Raw genomic sequence first — 20,701 nt, 5'->3', positions numbered from 1 at the left:
GTTAACACAAAACTTCTCTTGACTAGACACAATTATAAATATTAAAAAATGTGATCACAACAACACACCACACTCCTATTGATTATGCAATAAGGAAAGATCAACACAATTTACACCAATCATTAAAAGATGCTAAAGCAACTAAAGATGTTAGAATTCAATATGATCTACACTATACACATCATAATTTTGATATATGCAATATTAAATTGATAAATTGTAATCTTGATATCTTTTAATTTTTTTCTCACAAACATTAATATATAATAAAAGATTGATAAAATTCACACCATCTAATCTCATATCAACTTCATCAATTAGACTTTGTTTTGCTAATGACATTTAAGCCTATCTTTTAGATGACCCACATGATAAGTGTATAACAACTTTCCAAACCCCCAAGTCAAGTAAGCCCAACATACTCCTATCTTCAAGCAAAAGGAAAATACTTTGGATAGAAGTGAAGATGAAGGGATGTCTACAAACCATTGTTTAACAACAATAACAATAACAAATGTTGCGTACAATAAGCACACCAATAAGCAAAGAATTCAGTCTAAGACATTAGTGGGCAGCGCAAAATCAAAGTAAATATTTTAGGTGTGTTGATAAACCAAATAAAAAATTGGGAGTAAAGAAGGTTTGAATGAGCGATCACCTAAACAATAAAATAAAACAATTAAAAATAATAATAATAATAATAATAATAAAAATAAATTTTCAATCATAAGAAGCATACGCAGGGATGGCTCGCACTTGACTTCTAATCAACAATTATATAAATGAATAAAAAACACTTTAATCAGTAACAATAAATAAATAAATAAACAAGATTTGAAGATAAACAATATTCACTATAGAATCTTTGAATATATTTCAAGCATGCGTGTCGCAGCATTCCAAATTGCCGTGTCTCTTGTCCAGATAATTTATCAATTTTGTCACTCAAATCAGTAAAAAAGTATTCATCTGCCATTTCAAAATCATGTAATTCGTAATCCGGATTAAATCTACACAGTAAATTCCGCAAATTTTATGCTATAATCTCAATTGAAAAAGCTATGGTGAAAATTAGATCGAACAGAATCTATTTGTTGTAGAAGCTACAGAAATATTCCATAATTTGTTGCCAGCAATAAGAAAAAATCACATATTATATATACCCGTTACCCCATCTGCGATTTTCTAGATCGAGTACTTAATTTTTCTCTCTGCGGATTCATGAGATTCTATCCATATGCATAACATTTCACGCATGCATTGACTCAATCCCCTAAAACTATTGGGGCCTCAATTTATCTGTCAATGCCGTTTAAAAAAAAGGTATTATCAGTTGCATTCGCACAATAATCCACAGTGCACAAAAGCAGGATCAACACAGTACTGTGTACAACTTAATCAGGTAAGGATAGATTCTTAACAAAAAAGTTGTTTATAATACTTCTGGTAGCTCAGATATCCTCGAGAAGTATAGTTGGACAACAGTGGGATAGTCTTAGATTCTACGAGTTGATTTTCAGTACCCCAAGCTGAGAAATCCTCTGAAATTATGTTTGGGTATATCGTTAGATTGTGAAAGCCTTTTTTCCACCATCCCTAACTGGAGATCCTCCAATATTATAGATCTTAAATTGCAAAAGTATTTTTTAAGCAAATCTAGCTGAGAAGTCCGACGAAAGACATTTATTAAGGACGACCCTTAAGTTGTATAGAAGTTAGATAGGACTTGTAGTTAGTGGTTATATTTAGTTATAAGGTTTATCCAGATTCATGTTTCGCATATATCTGCAATGGCCAGACTCTTTGAGAAAGAGTGAGTGCAGAGACGGGCAAAATATACTTTTGAAATAACAGGGTTATGAATTTTACTGTCGATGCACGTGGTGAGATTTTTGATATATTTTAAAAGATAAAACTGTTTTGTTCGTGCCATTTCTTGTAACAGCTGATGTGTTCATTTTGATCTTGACTTCTGTAGCCTAGTCTACGTTTTAAATTGAATAATTAATTATTATTTTTTGCATATTTGTGCTACGGTTTAGTGATTTTGAATTTAAGTCGGTTTGACAATGCCATGGACGAATACAGATAGCACACGCGAGGAACACATAGTTTAATGCACATGTTTCTCTGATATCATTTGTCTTTCACTTATTTGTAACAGATGATCAACTGTCTAAAATAATTCATTTAATTCATATTATGTGCAGGATTCTTCGTTTGGGAATCCATGATTTTGACGTTTAAATTGTTTGTATCAGTGATAATTTTTGTAGAAAATCCCTTTGGTGCCTGTAGAGGCAGATATGTTTTTGACAATGCATACTTCTGATGTTTCGATTGGTTGTGTCAATGCAGAGTTTCCTCTAGCAATGAGAATGAAGTGCGCCCACGAGTTTGTAATTCCTTTACTTGTTTTGGTCTTTTTACACCAAATTGACGGCAGGGGATTTAGTAAAGACTGGTCTATCATAGGTGAAGATCCTGTAAACTCTACTGAGGTTACTAATGACAAGCCCACTTATTTGTGGCCTCTGCCCAAAGAGCGGAGCAATGGCAATGTGACAGTCACAGTTGATCCAAACTTAGTCGTTGACATACAAGGAAATGGTCATAATTCAAGCTTAGTTCGGGAAGCTTTTGCACGTTACAAAAAGATTATTCTTGCCCATCATGTCAAGTTTGGAAATCAAAACAGTGAGACAAACATTGAATACGACATCAGCAAGCTGATCATCACTGTTTCCACTGCTGATGAGACTGTAAGTTGTGTAATCAAGGCCTTACTATGTACTTATCTCAAGAGGAGACAAAATCTCTATGTTGGAGCAGTTGTCTACCTATGCTCACTAATCGTACGATATCATTAAAATACATTTTGTGACTAAAAGGGTTCCAAGAGGCTCAGTTTGGGAATGACCATGGAGAGTTCACATTGTCATTTGCAGTTTTGATCATGTGCCATTTTCTTCTACTTGATACTTAAACCACCTTCTTTTTGGCAGCTTCAACTTGGAACTGATGAAAGCTATTCTCTTCATGTGCCTGTGGGCGATAAACATTCAATTGTTCATGGTGCTCTTTTGGAGGTATTCCATTTTTGAAGTATTTAGCTCCATCCTACAGATTGGTTGTAGTTTTCTACTTTTACATTTGGCAACTTGTAATTGATGTGGAAAGTCAAAAAAAGTAGTAAAAGTTTTACACAAAGCTTTTAGAACCCAGTCCAAACACAAGCATCTGAATTCTTAACATTAGCAGCTTATTCAAAAAATGAAAATTGTTAATCATTAATTTTTTTAGTTCCCTTATATTATGCTAAAAGATGTTCCTTTTGTAAACAACATTTCCTATCCAGAGATGATATTCTCATTCATCATCAAAAGAGAATCAACATATATGCCAAGTTTTATTCATGCTTGCTCATAAATGAACTAAAGAGAAAGACTGCAGTATCCAGGTCTCTTGCACTGAAAATTTTGTTTCGTACCTGCTTACAAAGCAATTTAAGAGATTGGCTTAAGTTCGCTGGTCTCCTGTAGCCCAAGGTCAAATATATAATGCACCGTAGCTTTGAAACAACATTTGACATACAAACATAATCTTACAATTCATTATGTTTGAGGCTGTCCAAGTTAATCCTCTGCCATGCTTGTACATTTCAGAAATTTACTGAAATAAAGGGAGAAGAATTTTGTAATTGTTATCCAAGGGAAAAACATAGCATGTTTGAAATGTTGCGAGTTCATAAAATATCTAACAAACCTTTTGATTTTTGTATTTGATATTAAGATTAGTATCTGCATAACAATTGTGCTGATCCTTAAATTCACCTTATGCAAAGCCAGAAATAAAAGTGGGTGTTTTACTGAAGAATCAACTAACTCTAAAGAGTACTATGGCCTTTATGATGAATCAGCTGAAGCATTGAAACCTTTGTTTTTCTGGTACAATTCTCTACTGCAATGAGATATACATGGAAATGAACTATTGGCTTTATGTCTTGTCATGGAGAATTCTAAAAAATAATTAGTAATTACATGTCTAATATGTTAAAGATAAGTTTATCCACAGTTCGATCTCAGTATTGCCGTCAATTGCTTGAACTTATTGAAATAAACCAATTTAGTCTATGGTATTACTCCTAGTTGATTCTGATGTTAAGTACCAGGACAAAGTTGAAACAGCAATCAAATGCACCTAGATTCAGCAAAGAGAGATTTTACTGTGAGAGGAAATTGCAAACCAAGAATATAAATGTAATCAGAAACAAGAGTAAATATCACATTGTAATTGTGGACTCTTCATCAGACAATTCATTTTTAAAGTGAAGCACCATGAGCCCTGCACAATTTTACTAGGTTTCTGAAGGAAGTTTCGAATCATAATCTTGTAAACAAAATTAATTTGTAAAACAGCACAAGTCTATCCAATGTCAAATTGAAAACAATTCTGTCAATGGGCCCTTGGTCTACTCAAAAGGTTCTTAACGAGTCCACTAGGGAGCAAGTCTTGCCGACTGCAAGGCTCCGAGATTGAAAAAAGGGATGAGGCCAGGATCATGCCCCGGTGAATTTGGCAGAATAAATGCCCTTCAGTCCTAGCCAAAGAGGTGCAGCCTAAGGTTTGAGCTCCTGTACCAGGTAGCTAGACGACTTTGTGGATGTAAAATCTCCATTAAGAAAAAAACAATTTTGTATGTTTGTCCAATTTGATACAAATTTCATCTTTTAGCCAGATTTCATTCATTCTGCTAGAGACCTTTATCCTCATTGTTCTTTAAAGATGGTTATTATGTTGGCCGGGGCAATGAAGAATCAGGAACATTCAGTTCTTAATTTAGTTTCTTAATCGGCCTTTCCATTTAGAATGCCGTCATTAATCTGAATATCCCTGGATCCATGCTAGTTATTCTTTTTGTAACTTGTAGCCTGAGCGATTAAAATTTGTTTCTGTTCTAAAATTTACACGTCCTCTGACTTGTTATATTAAAGCTACCTTAACCATATCTCTTTTGTTTATAACAGTATGGTAACTAAATTCATTTCAGCTTTTGAAATTTAAACTTAAACTTGCTCAGTTAGAGCAAATTATTTCTTTTTTGTGGGTGGGGGGATCATCTACTGTGATGCTGATTTTCATGCTATTTGCAGGCAAAGACTGTGTATGGTGCATTGCGCGGCCTAGAGGTAAGGTGCTTAAGTATGCTCATAGTGATGTGTTGCTTTATGTACGATATTTATGCAGATAAACTACCCACCTTGCAGTGTCCCAGAAGCCCACCCTTGAACTATCATTGAATTCTTTGATTCAGGATTTCTTTTACTGTTATTTCTTTTGGTGCACATCATACATGCGTAGGTTAGTCTATCAACATAATCTTTCAGTTTCTCAGAGTAACTGAGAGGTATGTGTTTGCTCAATAGAAGCAAGATAATATTCTGCAGTTACAAGTCTCAAAGTCAGCATTGCTTGACGGAAAAATCATGAACCGTGTTGCTTTATAAGTACAATAGGTTTAGAAAGTTTCATGTACCCTGCCTTGTAATAATTTCTTTTATATAGAAGGCTATCTTTGGTTAAACAACAAGATCTTGAGGAGCACATGCATTGTCCTGTAATGTTTTTGGTTCTGTTGATCTGTATATTTATACTTCTAATTCTGAATTATTTACAGACATTCAGCCAATTATGTGCATTCAACTTTATGACAAAGAATGTAGAGATATCTAATGTACCTTGGCTTATCCATGATAAACCTCGATTTGCGTTTCGTGGGCTACTCATAGGTTTGTGGTTCTATCTTTACCTCTTTCTAGCAGGTGATTGAAGTTTGCCTTACCTGGCCAATAGATGCAATTTGTTATCTTCGGGACATCTACCCAGAATGATTAAGGTATAAATTATGAGAATCATTTGTTTCTGCAGATACTTCGAGACATTATCAACCAGTCGAAATCATCAAACAAATAATTGATTCCATGTCGTATGCTAAATTTGTAAGTAATGTCCGGCTTACTTATCTATCATTCAACTCTGAGAAGTAAAATAGATCTCCCTAATTTGTGCATTTCCGAAATTTCACAGTTGTGCATGATGGTAAGCTACACATGTTGGGGCATTTAACAAATTTGAATTGTTCACTCTGTTTATATCTTTTCAATGTGCAAGATAAGAAAGTTGGTAGGAGTAAATTTGGTCTTTTGGATTGCAGAATGTGTTGCATTGGCATATTGTAGATGAGGAATCATTTCCTTTAGAGATTCCTTCATTCCCTGGCCTTTGGAAGGGTTCTTACACAGGATGGGAGCGTTATACATTTGACGATGCCCATGATATCGTGGAGTATGTTACAGTCTCCCCTATGAAGTATTTTGTTTATTGGGCTGCTCTTGATTTGCAATTTTGCAGTAACTACAGTAGACAACTAACCTGAATCTATTGTGAGGCATGATCTCTTTGTCTTTCACTCTGATATTATAAATGTGCATAATTGTGCAAGAATTAATGTTTCAAGTGTGAAATTTTTGGTGCTTACACAATTAACCTGACACTTCAAAGTGATAGCTCTCCAGAGTCTAGGCTTGCAAGATGCAATGGTTTAATCTGACATTTGTGTAGCCTGCTGAAACCTTTACATTATTATTAGTTCAATGATGTTGTCCATGAAAATAAATTTATGCCATTGAGAAACCTATATATTAACTCTATCTTTGATTAACTTTTATAGTCCTTGCAGTCTGAAGTTATGTTGGGGGTCTCATGACCTTTGCATGATTATTGGACTTTCCATCTTCTGTGAGGGACAAGCTTGATAGGTTTTTAACTTTTGTCATCTCATTTTGCCAATAAATAAACCTTTAATTTCACGTTGACAACTGTTATGATATGCTAGCTTTTGCACTATTAGAGAAACATCAACCCAAAATAGCTTCTATTGGATGTGACAGTTCATTATCAGAGTTTGTTTTCTAAGTGAATTTTCTGTTATTAAAGCACAAATGAAATTTTCATATCTGTTTATTTTAGGGATTTTCAGTAACTTTTATAACTTTTCTCAATGAATGAAATATCTCATTGGCTGTAATTTTAGCTTCTCTAATATGTGATTTGTCATGATGTGAAGGTTTGCAAAATCAAGAGGTGCGCACCAAACCCATGTCTAAGAATACAGCAAGTCACATGCTGGTATAGATGTTTTGTGATATCTTTTTTAATAGCTTTATCGAAGATAAACAAGCTAATAATAGAATTAGCATCTATCAATTAAATTTATCCTAAAGAGTGTAGTTTAAAGCTAATTCTTATTTAGTTCCTGCAATCAGATTATGATTTAACTGTTCTTTTGGATTCCTTAACTGACTGACAAGTTCATATACACGATCCAATGACATACAAGTTGTTAAGGATAACAAGTTTCCCAGATTATCACACTGTTGCTCTCTCTGGATGAGAGACATTTATGTTCTTAGGTACATCTTTGTTTTGTTATAACTTACAATTCCAGACATACATAGGACTTATATCTCACCCAGAGCACGATCTTTGATTCAGCATATGACATTGAATCGATGTTTTCAAAATGTTTAGAGGAATAATTCATGCATCTAGTGTGTGATGAATACTGCATTTTTGTGTTGAAATTTTGATGCTACAATTTGGAAGAAGCTATGAAAAATGAGTATCAGTTAGAAAATTCTAAAAATGTTATTTGGCTTAGCAAAATTGTGGAGCTCCTTCAAATTCATCATGTGTGATATATTGTTAGTGAGAAAATGAATATTGAAAAAATTAATTGAACTATATTTTGGATAGATGGAATACAAACGCTTCCCGAGTAAGCATGTCATGAAGTGATATTTGAATAATTTAAAAAAATATATATTTATAAAGAAAGTGCACTAGTTTGTTCCTTGTAAAAGTGCCATTTTGGATTTAAAAAAGATTTAGCTAATTCTATGAGAATAATTTTGGAGTGATCAATATTTCTCATTTACAGTTTTGTGTTGAAATTTTGATGCTACAATTTGGAAGAAGCTATGAAAAATGAGTATCAGTTAGAAAATTCTAAAAACCATTATTTAGCTTAGCAAAATTGTGGAGCTCCTTCAAATTCATCACGTGTGATATATTGTTACAGTGAGAAAACAAATATTGAAAAAATAAATTGAACTGTATTTTGGATAGATGGAATACAGATGCTTCCCAAGTAAGCATGTCATGAAGTGATATTTGAATAATTGTTTTGTTAATATATCTATAAATAAAGTGCACTAGTTTGTTCCTTGTAAAAATGCCATTTTGGATTTCAAAAAGATTTATCTAATTCTATGAGAATAATTTTTGAGTGATCAATATTTCTTATTTGCATTTCTTAGACTTGAAATGCTGAACGTCATCTTAAATTTTAAAAACATAAAGAATTCGCAGTAAGAAAGCCTGAAAAACGGCTACCTGGAATTACAGCATGATTGCAGTTTGGTAAGGCCTGCTCTTCTGTTAAGTACTACTTATCCTTGTTAAAGTGTTTGAGAAATGTTCAACTGTTTTACTTGGCATAAGAATCTTGTGGGCTTGAGTGGTCTGCTTTAGTAGTGATAAACAGCAGCCTCTTGAGATTAATATGGGGAGACTTCGCAGTATCATGGAGAGTGGACTTTGAAGGTGGACTGAATTATTGTCACATTTGTTGTTGCAATATTAAACGAAAAAGGAGAGCAGCAAATAATGGGCCAAGTGACTATTTTCCTGTGAATGATAAATCTTTAGCATCATCACTTGCGAGCATTGTTCGGCTAGAACATTCATTTCCATTTATGCTCGTTTTGGTTCTAATAACTCTTGTTCAATTAATAGTTAAAGTCTTGTGCACAGTTTAATTGTTTCTGTACATTATTTTGTCTTTGGTTTGAGGCAGAGAAATGAGTAGTTGTTCTATTTATGACAGGCATCAACGTAATGGCAGAAATAGATGTTCCTGGTCATGCAGAATCATGGTGAGACAATCATATGCTCTCAGATAATTGTGTTCATATGCAGCTAAAGTGGTATTCATTTTTATGTCCATAATTCTTGATGTGTTTTGTTTTCTGCAACCGCCCAGTCATAGACTTGCATAATAAATTTTGAAGTATTTTTTGAGGAAGCCAGGGAGTTGAAAATTATAGCTTTGATGTTGAAACATTAAAGATCATGCCCGTGAGTAGGTGATTTTGTGATTATCTTCCAGTGATTGCTGTATTAGAAATTTTTTGTTTTCTTTTGCCTGGTATGTAATTCATTTTACAACATTTTACTTTCATTTATGACGTACTTTGGATCATAGTTGAAAAATTTGGAGTTGTCAAAAACTTGACAAGGCCCCAAAATACAACTCAACAAATCTTCAGCAAAAATCTCGGCAATCTAAAAAATTGCTTGATTTTCATTAGAGACACTTTTTGGCAAAATTCATAGAGGAAATGTATTTGATGAATCAATAAATGAGTACATAAAAGAAACAAACTGAATCTAGTTATATTTGATTTATTTGCATGCATATTGGGTACAAAATGGCATCCCAATGCGGAGTGCTGATGGTTTATAGTCTGAAACAAAATGAAAATAGCAAATTGTTATTGTAAATCTAAAAGTAAATATACTACATAAAAACATTTTACATCTTCCTCTTCCCACCTCTAGTGAAATCAAGGGGAGAGGTAGAACTAGAGAGTCTAGTTCTAGGAGACCACTGTTCTCGCCCACTCTCAACATGACAAGCTTTTTCTTGAGATCCATGTTAGTTGTAGATGCTGGTGGCAGTGACTCCTTATCCTCTTCATCCTTCTCATCCTCTTTGATGTTATCCAATGGAAACCCCAATCCACCTACCTGGCCCCCCTCTATTGCCTGCCTCTCCAAATCATAGATCTCATTCTCGGTAAATAAAGGAGTCTGCTCATCTGACCCTAACCAATCAATGTAAGGATTGATCTCCAAATCAATTGGATCACTTAATATTTCCTCTACCTTTCTTATTTGCAACCAAAGATTATATTGCAGAATAACAAGGTCATTGAGGCATTTTCGAGCCAATTTGTTTCTCTTCTTCATGTGGGTGGCCTCAAACAAGGTCTAGTTGTACTCACAGTTAGATGCACTACATGGTTGACATAAGATGAGAGGAAACCTTTGGACATTTGGGGTATTTCCACCCCAATTGGTTCACCACTTCTCTACAAAAAAAAATATTGGACTTCTCTCCAAAAAATATATTGAAGAGTTAGAAGTCAAAACATATTTTATAAATTGATCAATAATTGTAAACTTGTAAATTTAAAATTTGTAACTTGTAAGATGCATGTAAAAGGCTCCAAATTTTATACCTATTTTTTGAGTGGTTCTTCCTCTTTTAGCTAGCATTGAAGAGACAAGACTAATCCTTGATTCCCTATAACTTTGCATTTAATTGACAATGAGGTCTCTCCCCACAAGCTAGGTTGTCATGCTCTCAGTGCATTATAGTGAGGCTCTTCCATAACTTCTCCGTTGGGATCTAAGAAGAAAAAATGAGAGTTGAGGAAGTACCATGCGGCATGGATGGGTTGGTGGAATTGATTGTTCACTTCAAAGAGCCTCCTTGGCTTTATCCATGGCCTCATAATAAACCCCATTAGGGTTTTGTCCCCATGTATCAAGCAAAGAACTCTAACCAAGGGCTCTGACAACCACAATTTAAAAATACAGAAGGATTGAAGTTGGTAATTTGTAATGAAAGCCTTAGTATTTTTAAAAAATCAATATGAATTTGAATTCAAACTTTTGAAACTACCTTCACAACCTTTAGCTCTTTGCGCAAATAAGTTTTTGAAGACTATTCTTGCAACCCTCTCTCCATCATGCTTCTTAAAAAATGTTGAGTCTAGCCAATGTTTGACTCAAAAACATTTGTTTCAAAGTTGTCCATGAACCAAGAAAATCATGCAAACATTTTGACATCTAATCTTACTAGATCTTTCTATGATCTCTCATCAAGTGTAGAACCCAAAGGGTGATTGTAGATAAATTTTATGATCCTCCTCAAATCCTCTACAATTGGTGTCACCCAATCAAGTTTTCCATGTCCTCCAAAAGGTCAATGATGTTTGCTGCACAAGGTGACAAAAAAATTGTCTTGTGTTTCTCATGGAGGATTCTCCTAGCTACCAGATATGTTTCTTCATTTTTAGTTATCATTTGCACCACATTTTTAATTTCCACCTCCATCACAAATTGCTCCAACAATAGAGCTAAAGTTTCTACAGTTTTCATTGTTTTGGTGGCATCCACATATTTCAAGTATACTACATATTTGCAAGCCACAAAAACATTATAATGGTGTGGTTTGCCCAATTTGTCCAACCATCAGAAAGAATAGTGCAACTATATTCTTTTCCATTCCTTTCTTTTCTTTTCCACCACTTCCCTTGCCCTATTTGTTGCATTTACCAACAACCTACAAGTACAAAGTGAAATTAAGTACACAATTTTAAATTCAACTTAAATTACTATAAATTACAAATATAAATTTAGTTCAAAAGTCAATATCAACTACGAAAAAATCTAAATCAACTAATTTCCAATTGAAGTCTTTGCGAGAAGACACCTTGTCTTTGTTGCAATGGTCAATACAGTAACCAAATAATCCCATGAAAGATTATCTCCCACATTGAAAGTGATGTTGTTGAAGTATAAAAAATCAACACATGTAGTGTTTGTATGCTCACACATCTCCTATTCCATCCAATTACGTCCAATGATGGTTGTGCTCTGGGTGTATTTAATGGCACAAAAAATGTTATGTGCTATTCTACTAGATGTAGATGAAGTGGTGCTTGTGGTGGTGGTTTTCAATTTGGTTTGGATATGTAAGCCACAAAAAGAACCCACAATGTTTTGAAGTTCAACCTTAGTTTCTTCAAGGTTGCCTAAAGCACCTTGAGAAGTAACCATGGATGTTGGCATTGTTGCCTTTGCCCTCTCTCCTCGCAATTTTTTCTTCTATAATTGCAAGTATCATATTCATTTCTCTTTTTATTTCCTCAATGGTCTCAAAAATACTCTTGGCATCATGATGAGTGATGTCTGCAAAATGGTTTTAAGGTGGTTTATGCCTCCATGAAGTACTTTTTCACATTTTATGCAAAAAATACCCAGGTTCCAATCCTTGATAGACATACTTCCAAGAAAGGTCTCCAGCCCCTATAGGATGAGTGCTTACAAATGAGGGTAGTGACACTGATGGGGCAGAGCCAGAGGTTGAACCAGATGTAGATCCTTCTCTATTTGCCAGTATAAATTAACCTACACGTACAAAGTGAAAGCACAAGTTTTTAAAAATTTAAATAGAAAATAACATACAACATAAATTAATTTAAAATTTAAATAAATGTAGATAAGTTGACATCGATAGAAACTTAATCTAATGCAAGTTTCTGAACGTTTTAAACATTCTCTTAAAAAAGGATTCAAATAAAAAAAAAAGGTAGGGTATTAAAAAACATTGTGAAAAAACTTGTCAAAAAAAGGATAACACATCTTATTTTGTGGAATCTAAATCTATTTCGAATACTTAGTATTAGCACTAATGTAACTAGTATTAGGCGACTCAGTTCAACCTAGATATTAACTTGAAATGTATTTGGAGGGATGCTAAAGTCTTCACTACCAAGCACAGTTAAAGGTGAGGGGATTGCTATTCTTGTGGGTTGCAAATGAAAGAATGTTGGTAGATGGGACCTGTTGAATGTCAGTTTTGTACCACTACATAACATATAGCAATTGAACACCTGATATGGAATATCAAATCCTGAATTTCTCTCTTGAAAAGTTAATACTCATGAACACATAAGCAGAACTCCAATGTTCCTTACACCTGTGGATACTAAGTTATCGATATGATTTGCTGGTAATCACGTAGGCAGCCTTACACTATTTGTTTGAGGACAACTTGGACTTTTGGTGGGATGGTGGTGACGATGGTTTTGTATGAGTTCCAGATGATGTTGATGGAGATGGTGATGGTGATGGAGGGTGAGTGTTCTAATGACTTTATGCATTTCTAACTTTCTAAAATGAAATTCGACTACTCAACTACTCGCTATTCTACTCCTACTCCTATGAATTGAAAGATTAGTGAATGGATGGGGATTGAATCTAATGAAAGTTTACCGATGACTCTACCTCCACAGATGCAATGATTCAAGGGAAAGGAACTAGTTTACCACACAAGGCTTCCCAACAAGCTGCTAGGATGCTAGTGGCCTAGTTATAGATCCCTATCAAACATCCACTAATACTACCATGCAACTATCCATCTAGTTTTCTCTCTACTTAGCAACTTGAAATGAAATCTATTTTAACAACTTCAAAGAAAATCTTATTCTAACTAGTGGAAGTAGAAACCATGCAACAACACCAAAAGTTCTTAATCACCATGCAAGTGACAACAATGAGAAAGAAAAACGATTTTGGCATTCTTAGCAACAATTTTCTACAACCCCTTACAAATAAGAGAAAATGGCGTTATATAGAGGCCAAAATTTACAACCGACGGTAGAGATAAAGAGGCAAAACCAATGATCCAGATTGGATCCTAAAATCCCTAATTAGGGTTGCCACCCCATTGGCCAATGAGAAGATGCCACCTCATCAATGGACCAATGATAAAAAAAGGAAAAGTGGCAACCAATGAGAAGGCACCAAAATGGTAGCCAATCAAAATTAAACACTTGTCCTATCCAAGAAGAAAGAGAAATTGCCACTTGGGCATACATCAAATGATCTTCCTATATAAATCTCTCTTTTTCTTTCATCCTTTTAGCCAAGGCAATGAATTTAGCTAGCCTTTCGTTGACTTCCTCCATGGGAGGGCAAGGTGTATGCTTCACCTTGAGCTCAGCTGAATTTGTTATGTTGCTTGCTGTTTGTAGTGTCTTCTCATGGTCCTTCTCGTATTCCTTGGCATATTCGATAAAGGCATTGAGGGAGGCAAGGGTGCCCAAATGTTTCTTCTTGATAGCAACCTTCCCTAACTCATCCAATTTTGATCCCGACTCTGTCTCATTGATGCTCTCCTCTTTGATATATTCAAAATCAAGCGCCGCCCCAACGTCGCTCATCATGGTTGAAATGGAAGTGTCAATGCCTGAGCGGTGTTGTGTAATTGCATTATATATTTCCTCCAGTTTTCTCAATCTGGTTGTCAAGGCAACAAACCAAGACTCAACTGTACTCAATCCTCCATCATCAACCAACTTGGCCCTTTCCAAATATTTTTTTGGTAGCCCAATGAATGTTTGTAGCCTGGGAATCGCTAAGTCCTTGACTGGAAGGAATTCCTTCCACTCTTTTTGAATTTGTCTCTAACAGTCACTAATGACCGGAATGTCGAGATAAAGAAAGACAAGAAATTTTGCCCGTCTTGGATTGTATCATGGATCCAATCCTTGACTTCATGTAGCTGAGCCGATATCTCTTCTATGTTGCTCCTGCTGTCTTGAGGAAGGGCTTCTTGGTGTAGCTGTTGGATAGGCTGGCAATCTCTCCAATATTTGTTCTCGGCCTCCAAATTTATGATCCTTTCATTTGCTTTCCTCAACCTTTCTCTGATTGAAACTATACCCTCCTAGATCTCCTCACATTCCATGTCATCTATGTTTCTTCCCAAGTCATGCTCTACTATTTCATATTCCTGAGCTGCAATCTCATCCAATGTCTTGTTAACTGTGGGTATAGTAATTTGAACCTTTCAGTGACCATCACTATCACTCCTAATCACCTTTGCCACTATTTTTGCCATTTGTTTTTGGTTCTTGCTATCACCCTTTTCCATTAATCCTTGGATATCTTCAACTGTTCGGGCGATTACTACCTCACCTCTTGGCATAAGCATTTGCCTTAACCATAGTGGTGCAATGCATCTCCCCAAATTTGGATTTGGTTCAATTAGCCAATCATCACCAATGGCCTCGGGCGCCTAACTTATTTCCTCGATATCAATCAGCCCATCTTCTTCTCCACTAGTAACTGCCATATCATCTCCATGCTGATTCTTTGAGAGAGGAGAGTACTAGGTGCTATCACTGTAACCACTTGATTCTGAATCACAGCTCACTTCTACCGTGACCCTTTGTTCACTTGTGTTATCTTCTTGACCTCTAGCCTCAATTATGCTTTCCCTTGAAAGTGCTGCATTCTGTCTCTTTGCTGGAGGTTTCGGATATTCTTTACTTTTCTCAAACTCCAAATCTCTTTTCTTGCTTCTAACTGTTTCTTGCTATTGGCTACCCCCTTCACCTCTCTGTCTGACTGATTCCGTTGGACCTTCCTTTGGCTTCATCTTCTCATAAGCAAGGTGTACCCTTTGACTTTGCAATTTTCTCAACTTCCCATTGTACCACGACTTGGTATGCAAATCAACTGCTCTTGTCACCGCCTCCAAAGAAGGATCCTGGTGATCATTCCAATCCACTGGATTCAACTTTATTCCCTCCACTGCATTATAATCTTCTCTCAATGCATTTTCATCATCTTCCAGTTGATCGGGAATATCAAGGCCTCTCCATCTGATTGCCCTCATTATGTTCATTGACAATCTTGAGAAAGCTAGCTTCCTCATGTGAAAGTCATCTCGTACATTGGCCTAGAAATCTTCTATAGTAGGAACATGTTTGAATGTATTTCCATGAGATGCCTTGATAAGAGCATTAGGATCGAATCCTTGCCTTGCTCTATACCATCCTAGATGATACCATTCCAATTCTTTCTCCGCAACTGCAAAAGTGACAGGATTGGGGCAACTATCATTGCCAATTCTGAATGAGAAGGTAATCCCTGACTCACCCTTAAGTTTCATCATTCTGTCATAATGCTCAAGTTGCCTAGCCAATTCCATCAAAACTACCTTGTCGGGTGGGTACCTTGGCAGCCTCTTGGGGCAAACTGTGCTTCCTACTACTCTAATGTATGTGAATTGTAGAAACTGGATGAACCAACTCCCATATTTCTTAATCTTTGCTTTTGCTTCCGATGAGAGCCTCTTAGCAGGTGTCCCTTTAGTACCCTTATTGTCTTCATGGCAAAGGCATCACAAAATATTTTATAGTCTTTGTTGTTGTGCAAATGAAGTTGTGGATAGCATTTATTCACCAAACATTGCCCCGACCCATTGCCAATTTCTCCTAAGGCTTTAAATCCCGAATTTTCATACAACCTCGCAATCAAATAGAACAGATAGGAAGTCATATAGAATTGCTTTTGATTTTGCACAGTCCTAAGTTGCAATTCTAGATTCTCACTTATGATCCTAGCCCAATCAAATCTTCTTTTTCCTTTTTCAATTTCATCAATAAAGAAGTACATCCAGTTTTCAAATTGCATACCTTGAGCTAGGCCCATGATCCGATTGAGAAGCACAATGAGATCGCCATACTTTGATTTGAAATTTGATACGGTGAGCCTTGATGATTTGGTAACTCCCTTCTTGCCTTCATGTAGCCAATCTTGCTTTAGATGAATGAAATAAGCCTCTTGGTTATCTCTAAATGACCTGGCCGCCTGATCCATCATTACCACTGCCATGCTCTTGTATTGGGGAATGCTAAATGCTTCTTAGATTACCTGTCTGCCAATGTTGGCCAACACTCTTTTCCCTTCATAAAAAATGATGGATTTGCTAACCAAATCAAACCTGGATGTACATTCCATAACCAATTCTAGACAAGGCAAGGTAGGAGGGAAGGCCGTTGCGTGTACAATTCCACTTTTGTAAATCTTCTTTGCCATGGGGGATTGTCCTTCCTTTAGCCTGTCCTTTAGCTGTATCATGTTTATTGTACCGATATTGGTATCGGTTATTCGCCTCACTTTTGAGAAGAAGGTGGTCTTGGGCATCATGTCCTCTTTGTCTTTTTTGGTGTTCGTTCCCATTGGGTACTTGCTTGCACTAAAATCTACTATCCTAAACACTTATTTCTACCCCTTTGTTCTAAGTGATATGGACTACCCTTATTGATCTTCAACCTTCTTTTTATTGATGTATTCTAACTTATTTCTGCCTCGCCAAGTCCTATCACTACACTTATCAATCTCCAATTTTCAACCAAGGGGTGGGACTACCACTTATTTCTGCCTCTTCGTTACCTTAGGATGGACTACACTTATAACTCCCAACTTCATTCCTAGGGTGGCCTAGCTTATTTCTACCTCGCCAAATGTCCTATCATGGAGTCTACACTTATCTCTCCAACCTTTAACCTATAGATGGGATGGTGAAGTGGTGGATGATGAATGCAAGAAGAACATAAGGGAAACAAAACCGAGCAAGAACAAGGAGTGAAATCCGCTTAAGAACCACCTTTCAGCTCTAGAATGAATTGAATTTACCTTTACCAATAGCCGAGTCCTCTTTAAAGTTCGGATTAAACCTTAAAAAATAAGCCTCCTTCCAAATAATGATGCCCTAGCAAGAAGTCAGAATCTTGTCTTCTTGAGATCGCCCATGCACTTGCCACCAATCGGGTCTTGGACCAAATAACTTCCTCACAAATAAAATCGCCCAACTTCAAAGGCAAAATTCGCACCCCTTAGAGGAAATCAGACCTCTACAATAAATCGCCTAGGGCAAGAAATTCTGATCTGCCACAAGAAGTCGCCTAGGGTAGAATTGCAGTCCTCATGGAAGAAAATCAGATTGCCAACAATGAAAATCTGCCCTTGCTAAAAAAATGCCAAAATCTGGAAAAAAATTCGCTGCCATCTAGAAAATTCGCCCAAGCATGGAAGAGGACGGAATGAATGAGGAGATAAGAGGGGGGGAGCTCCTCTTATACCACAATCCACTTGCTCCCTCTAGCTGGCTGACTAGCCCTGGGAGAGACAAGAAACCACTTGCTCCCTCTAGCTGGCCAACTAGCCTTGGGAGAGACAAGAAATTAAATTAGGCCACCATTCATGGTCCAAAATTAAATGTCAAGCTAGAAAATTAATTTTGCCTTAGTGAAATTTGCATTTTTTAATTGCCGGTTAAGATCAAAATTGCAAAATAAAATTAAGAAAGCCTTGGAGATGTTAAACATTTCATTTAATGATGTTTTGTAATTAAAATATCGTTTAAAATTGGATTTAGCAAGCTAAAATCGATTTTTCAATTTTAATTTACCAATCTCTTTAAATATTTTTAAAATTTTCAAGGCAATTTTAACAAATTTAATGCAAAATTTTGCAATTAAGTCCATTTCAATTTTGCAATGCAATTAATTTTTTTTCAAGATAAATCATTTTTCTAGCATTCCAAAATCAACTTTTCCAATTTAATTTCACTCTCGCAAAATTACCCTTTTCACCGAAAAATTCAAGATTTTCCAAAACAATTAAATCTAAAAAAATTCATTTTGAAAATGTTCAAGTCTATACAATTATATCCAATTTTCAAAATAAATCATTTAAGTCCCAAAAATTTGTAAATTTACCGTGCCAAATATTGTTCTAACTATCGAGAATTTGTTTGGCCTAAGGATAAAATTACTAGTTCCAAAAAATCAAGTTAAAACCGAGTGAAAAACAAATCTAACCATTTCTCCTAGCCCGAAGGTGTCCAAGGTGTAAAATTTTTTAAAATCGAAAACTTTTGGACAACTTCAAATTTTTTTGCCAAGGCGATCAAGAAAACGGGGGTCCCCAAAATTTTTTGGGGTGATGATGTGAAAACTTCACAACATCTGGCGACTCCACGGGTGAAATGTTATTGAACTTTTTAAGAATAAAATAACTTAGAACAAAAATCTCAGGATGGCCTATCCGTAAATCTACTTAAGAACAAACACTCAATAAAGGAAAGAACTCTCAAGTTGATCCTAAGCACCCTGACCATAAGTTACTCACGTGTATGCAAATGATTTATTCCCCTCTAGACAAGAACTTGATAATCCCCCAGATCCATTAAACTTAGCTATTGTAAATATCCTTACTTCAAAAGCAGCTTGGATAGAGCCCTGCTGCCAGTCAGGCATCTATAGCCTCGATGGAGTTATCGCTGTGGCACGACAATCATGGTTCTACCTTTAGTGATTATTTTTATAGCACTGGTAGAGATGATTGCACACCCTTGAACCAAATTTCATCTTTATTTTCACTTTCATAATGCCTTTTCTCTTTTCTCATGATATTTTCTCTCTCTTTTTTTCTTTTTTCTTTTTCAATCTTTTGTTTGGCTTATAGGCAATGAAGCTTGCAAAGGGTTTGGAAAACTAGAGTGGCGCTGAAGCAGGTGTATGGTTTTTACTAAGCTCAATTTCACTTCAAAACACCAAGAACTCAGAGCAATTAAGTGTGAGTAGAATGTTGTACCCATGTCAAAGATAACTTAAGAACCTCTATCGACTTCGACCCAAATTTAGTACAAGTCCTACCATATACCAACGACTAAGCACATCCTTTAATCGCTGAACCTTGTCACGTGCATTGAAGAAATAAACAAGACGAACTTCGTGTTGTCACCAAAAATGTAAAATCTACACACTTCGCCCATGAATGATAACATGGACCCCCTTTGCTCTTGCAAAGGCCCAAAACCAAAACTGCTCTCCAACTAAGGGAAGCTAAAGATCCCAAGTCAAAAGACTTGATGCAAATTAAATCGAGTTCCCTCACAACACCTAAACTAAACAACTAAAAGAAATCTACTCTAACCAACTGAAAGGGAAACTACTCTAACCCTTGGGGCCAAATGGTCCAAAACAAACTCTACTCTAAGGAACGGAAAGAAAACTAAACTACTAACTGAAAGCAAAACCTAAACTAACTATGTACAAAAAGGGCTCTAGACAGAGTCCTAGGCTTGGAAATAATGCTTGAGGGAATGCCCATTGTAGGCAATAGGACATCCTCACTAGTGAGTGTCTTAAGTCTAAATGCATTATCCCCGATGATTTCTGAAATCTGGAAAGGACTCTTCCAAAGTTTTTCAAATTTATCATGTTATCCTTTCCTTTAATGGGCTTTGTCCTAATATAAGACCAAGTCAGAGATCTTGAAGGCCTTATTTTGCACTTTTCTGTCAAACCAACGTTTTACTATCCCTTGATGTTTTGCAAATTTTTCTAGGACTTCGTCCTTTTTTTCATCTAACTGCATCAGTTGAGCCAACCTAACTTGGACTTTGTATTCGTTCTCATCATAGTACTCTTGTATGAACCTTAAAGTTGGAATCTTCAATTGAATCGGGAATACAGGGTCTTGTTCATAAACCAAATGATAAGGAGCGATTCCTATGGACTCTTTAACTCTTGTTCTATTGGCTTACAAAGCATATCTCAGTTCTGTGTGCCAATCTCTTGGGTTCCTGTCTAAAAGTTTTCCAATCACAGTCAAAAGGTTTGTTTGTGGATTCTGCTAGGCCGTTTCCCTGGGGATAGTATCCTGATGAATATTTTAAAATGATCCCATGGTCGAACACCCACGTATGAAATTTCAAAGAAATGAAAACATAACCATTATCACATACAAAAGCAGAAGGACACCCAAACCTGGTAGTGATTCATTCCTCTAAGAATTTGATGACAATCTCAATAGTGCAATTCTTGAAAGCTTGAGCTTCTAACCACCGAGTATAGTAGTCAGTTGCGGTTAGAATATACCTGTTTTGTGTTGAGGAAGGTGGATTGATAAGACCAACGAAGTCAAG

At 35.9% G+C, this 20,701-nt stretch overlaps 1 protein-coding gene across 1 annotated transcript in view; it reads left to right on the top strand.

Moving 5' to 3' along the window:
- Positions 1-1,189: 1,189 nt before the first annotated feature.
- Positions 1,190-20,701, top strand: part of HEXO1 (beta-hexosaminidase 1) — a 163,773-nt gene continuing 144,261 nt past the window's right edge. Inside the window, exons 1-9 of the mRNA XM_089789825.1 lie at positions 1,190-1,402; positions 2,359-2,762; positions 3,006-3,089; positions 5,154-5,189; positions 5,678-5,789; positions 5,929-5,999; positions 6,215-6,345; positions 7,127-7,143; positions 8,948-8,996. Of these exons, the coding sequence (XP_089645951.1) occupies positions 2,373-2,762; positions 3,006-3,089; positions 5,154-5,189; positions 5,678-5,789; positions 5,929-5,999; positions 6,215-6,345; positions 7,127-7,143; positions 8,948-8,996 (890 nt within the window). The 5' untranslated portion in view covers positions 1,190-1,402; positions 2,359-2,372. The remainder of the gene's footprint in view (positions 1,403-2,358; positions 2,763-3,005; positions 3,090-5,153; positions 5,190-5,677; positions 5,790-5,928; positions 6,000-6,214; positions 6,346-7,126; positions 7,144-8,947; positions 8,997-20,701) is intronic.

Source organism: Cupressus sempervirens, chromosome 1 (assembly GCF_028749045.1).
Source record: "Cupressus sempervirens isolate cs-2001-9-10 chromosome 1, ASM2874904v1, whole genome shotgun sequence".
NCBI classification, from domain to species: Eukaryota; Viridiplantae; Streptophyta; class Pinopsida; order Cupressales; family Cupressaceae; genus Cupressus; species Cupressus sempervirens.
Note: the sequence above shows the minus strand (reverse complement) of the source record. Positions and strands in the feature narration are given on the sequence as shown.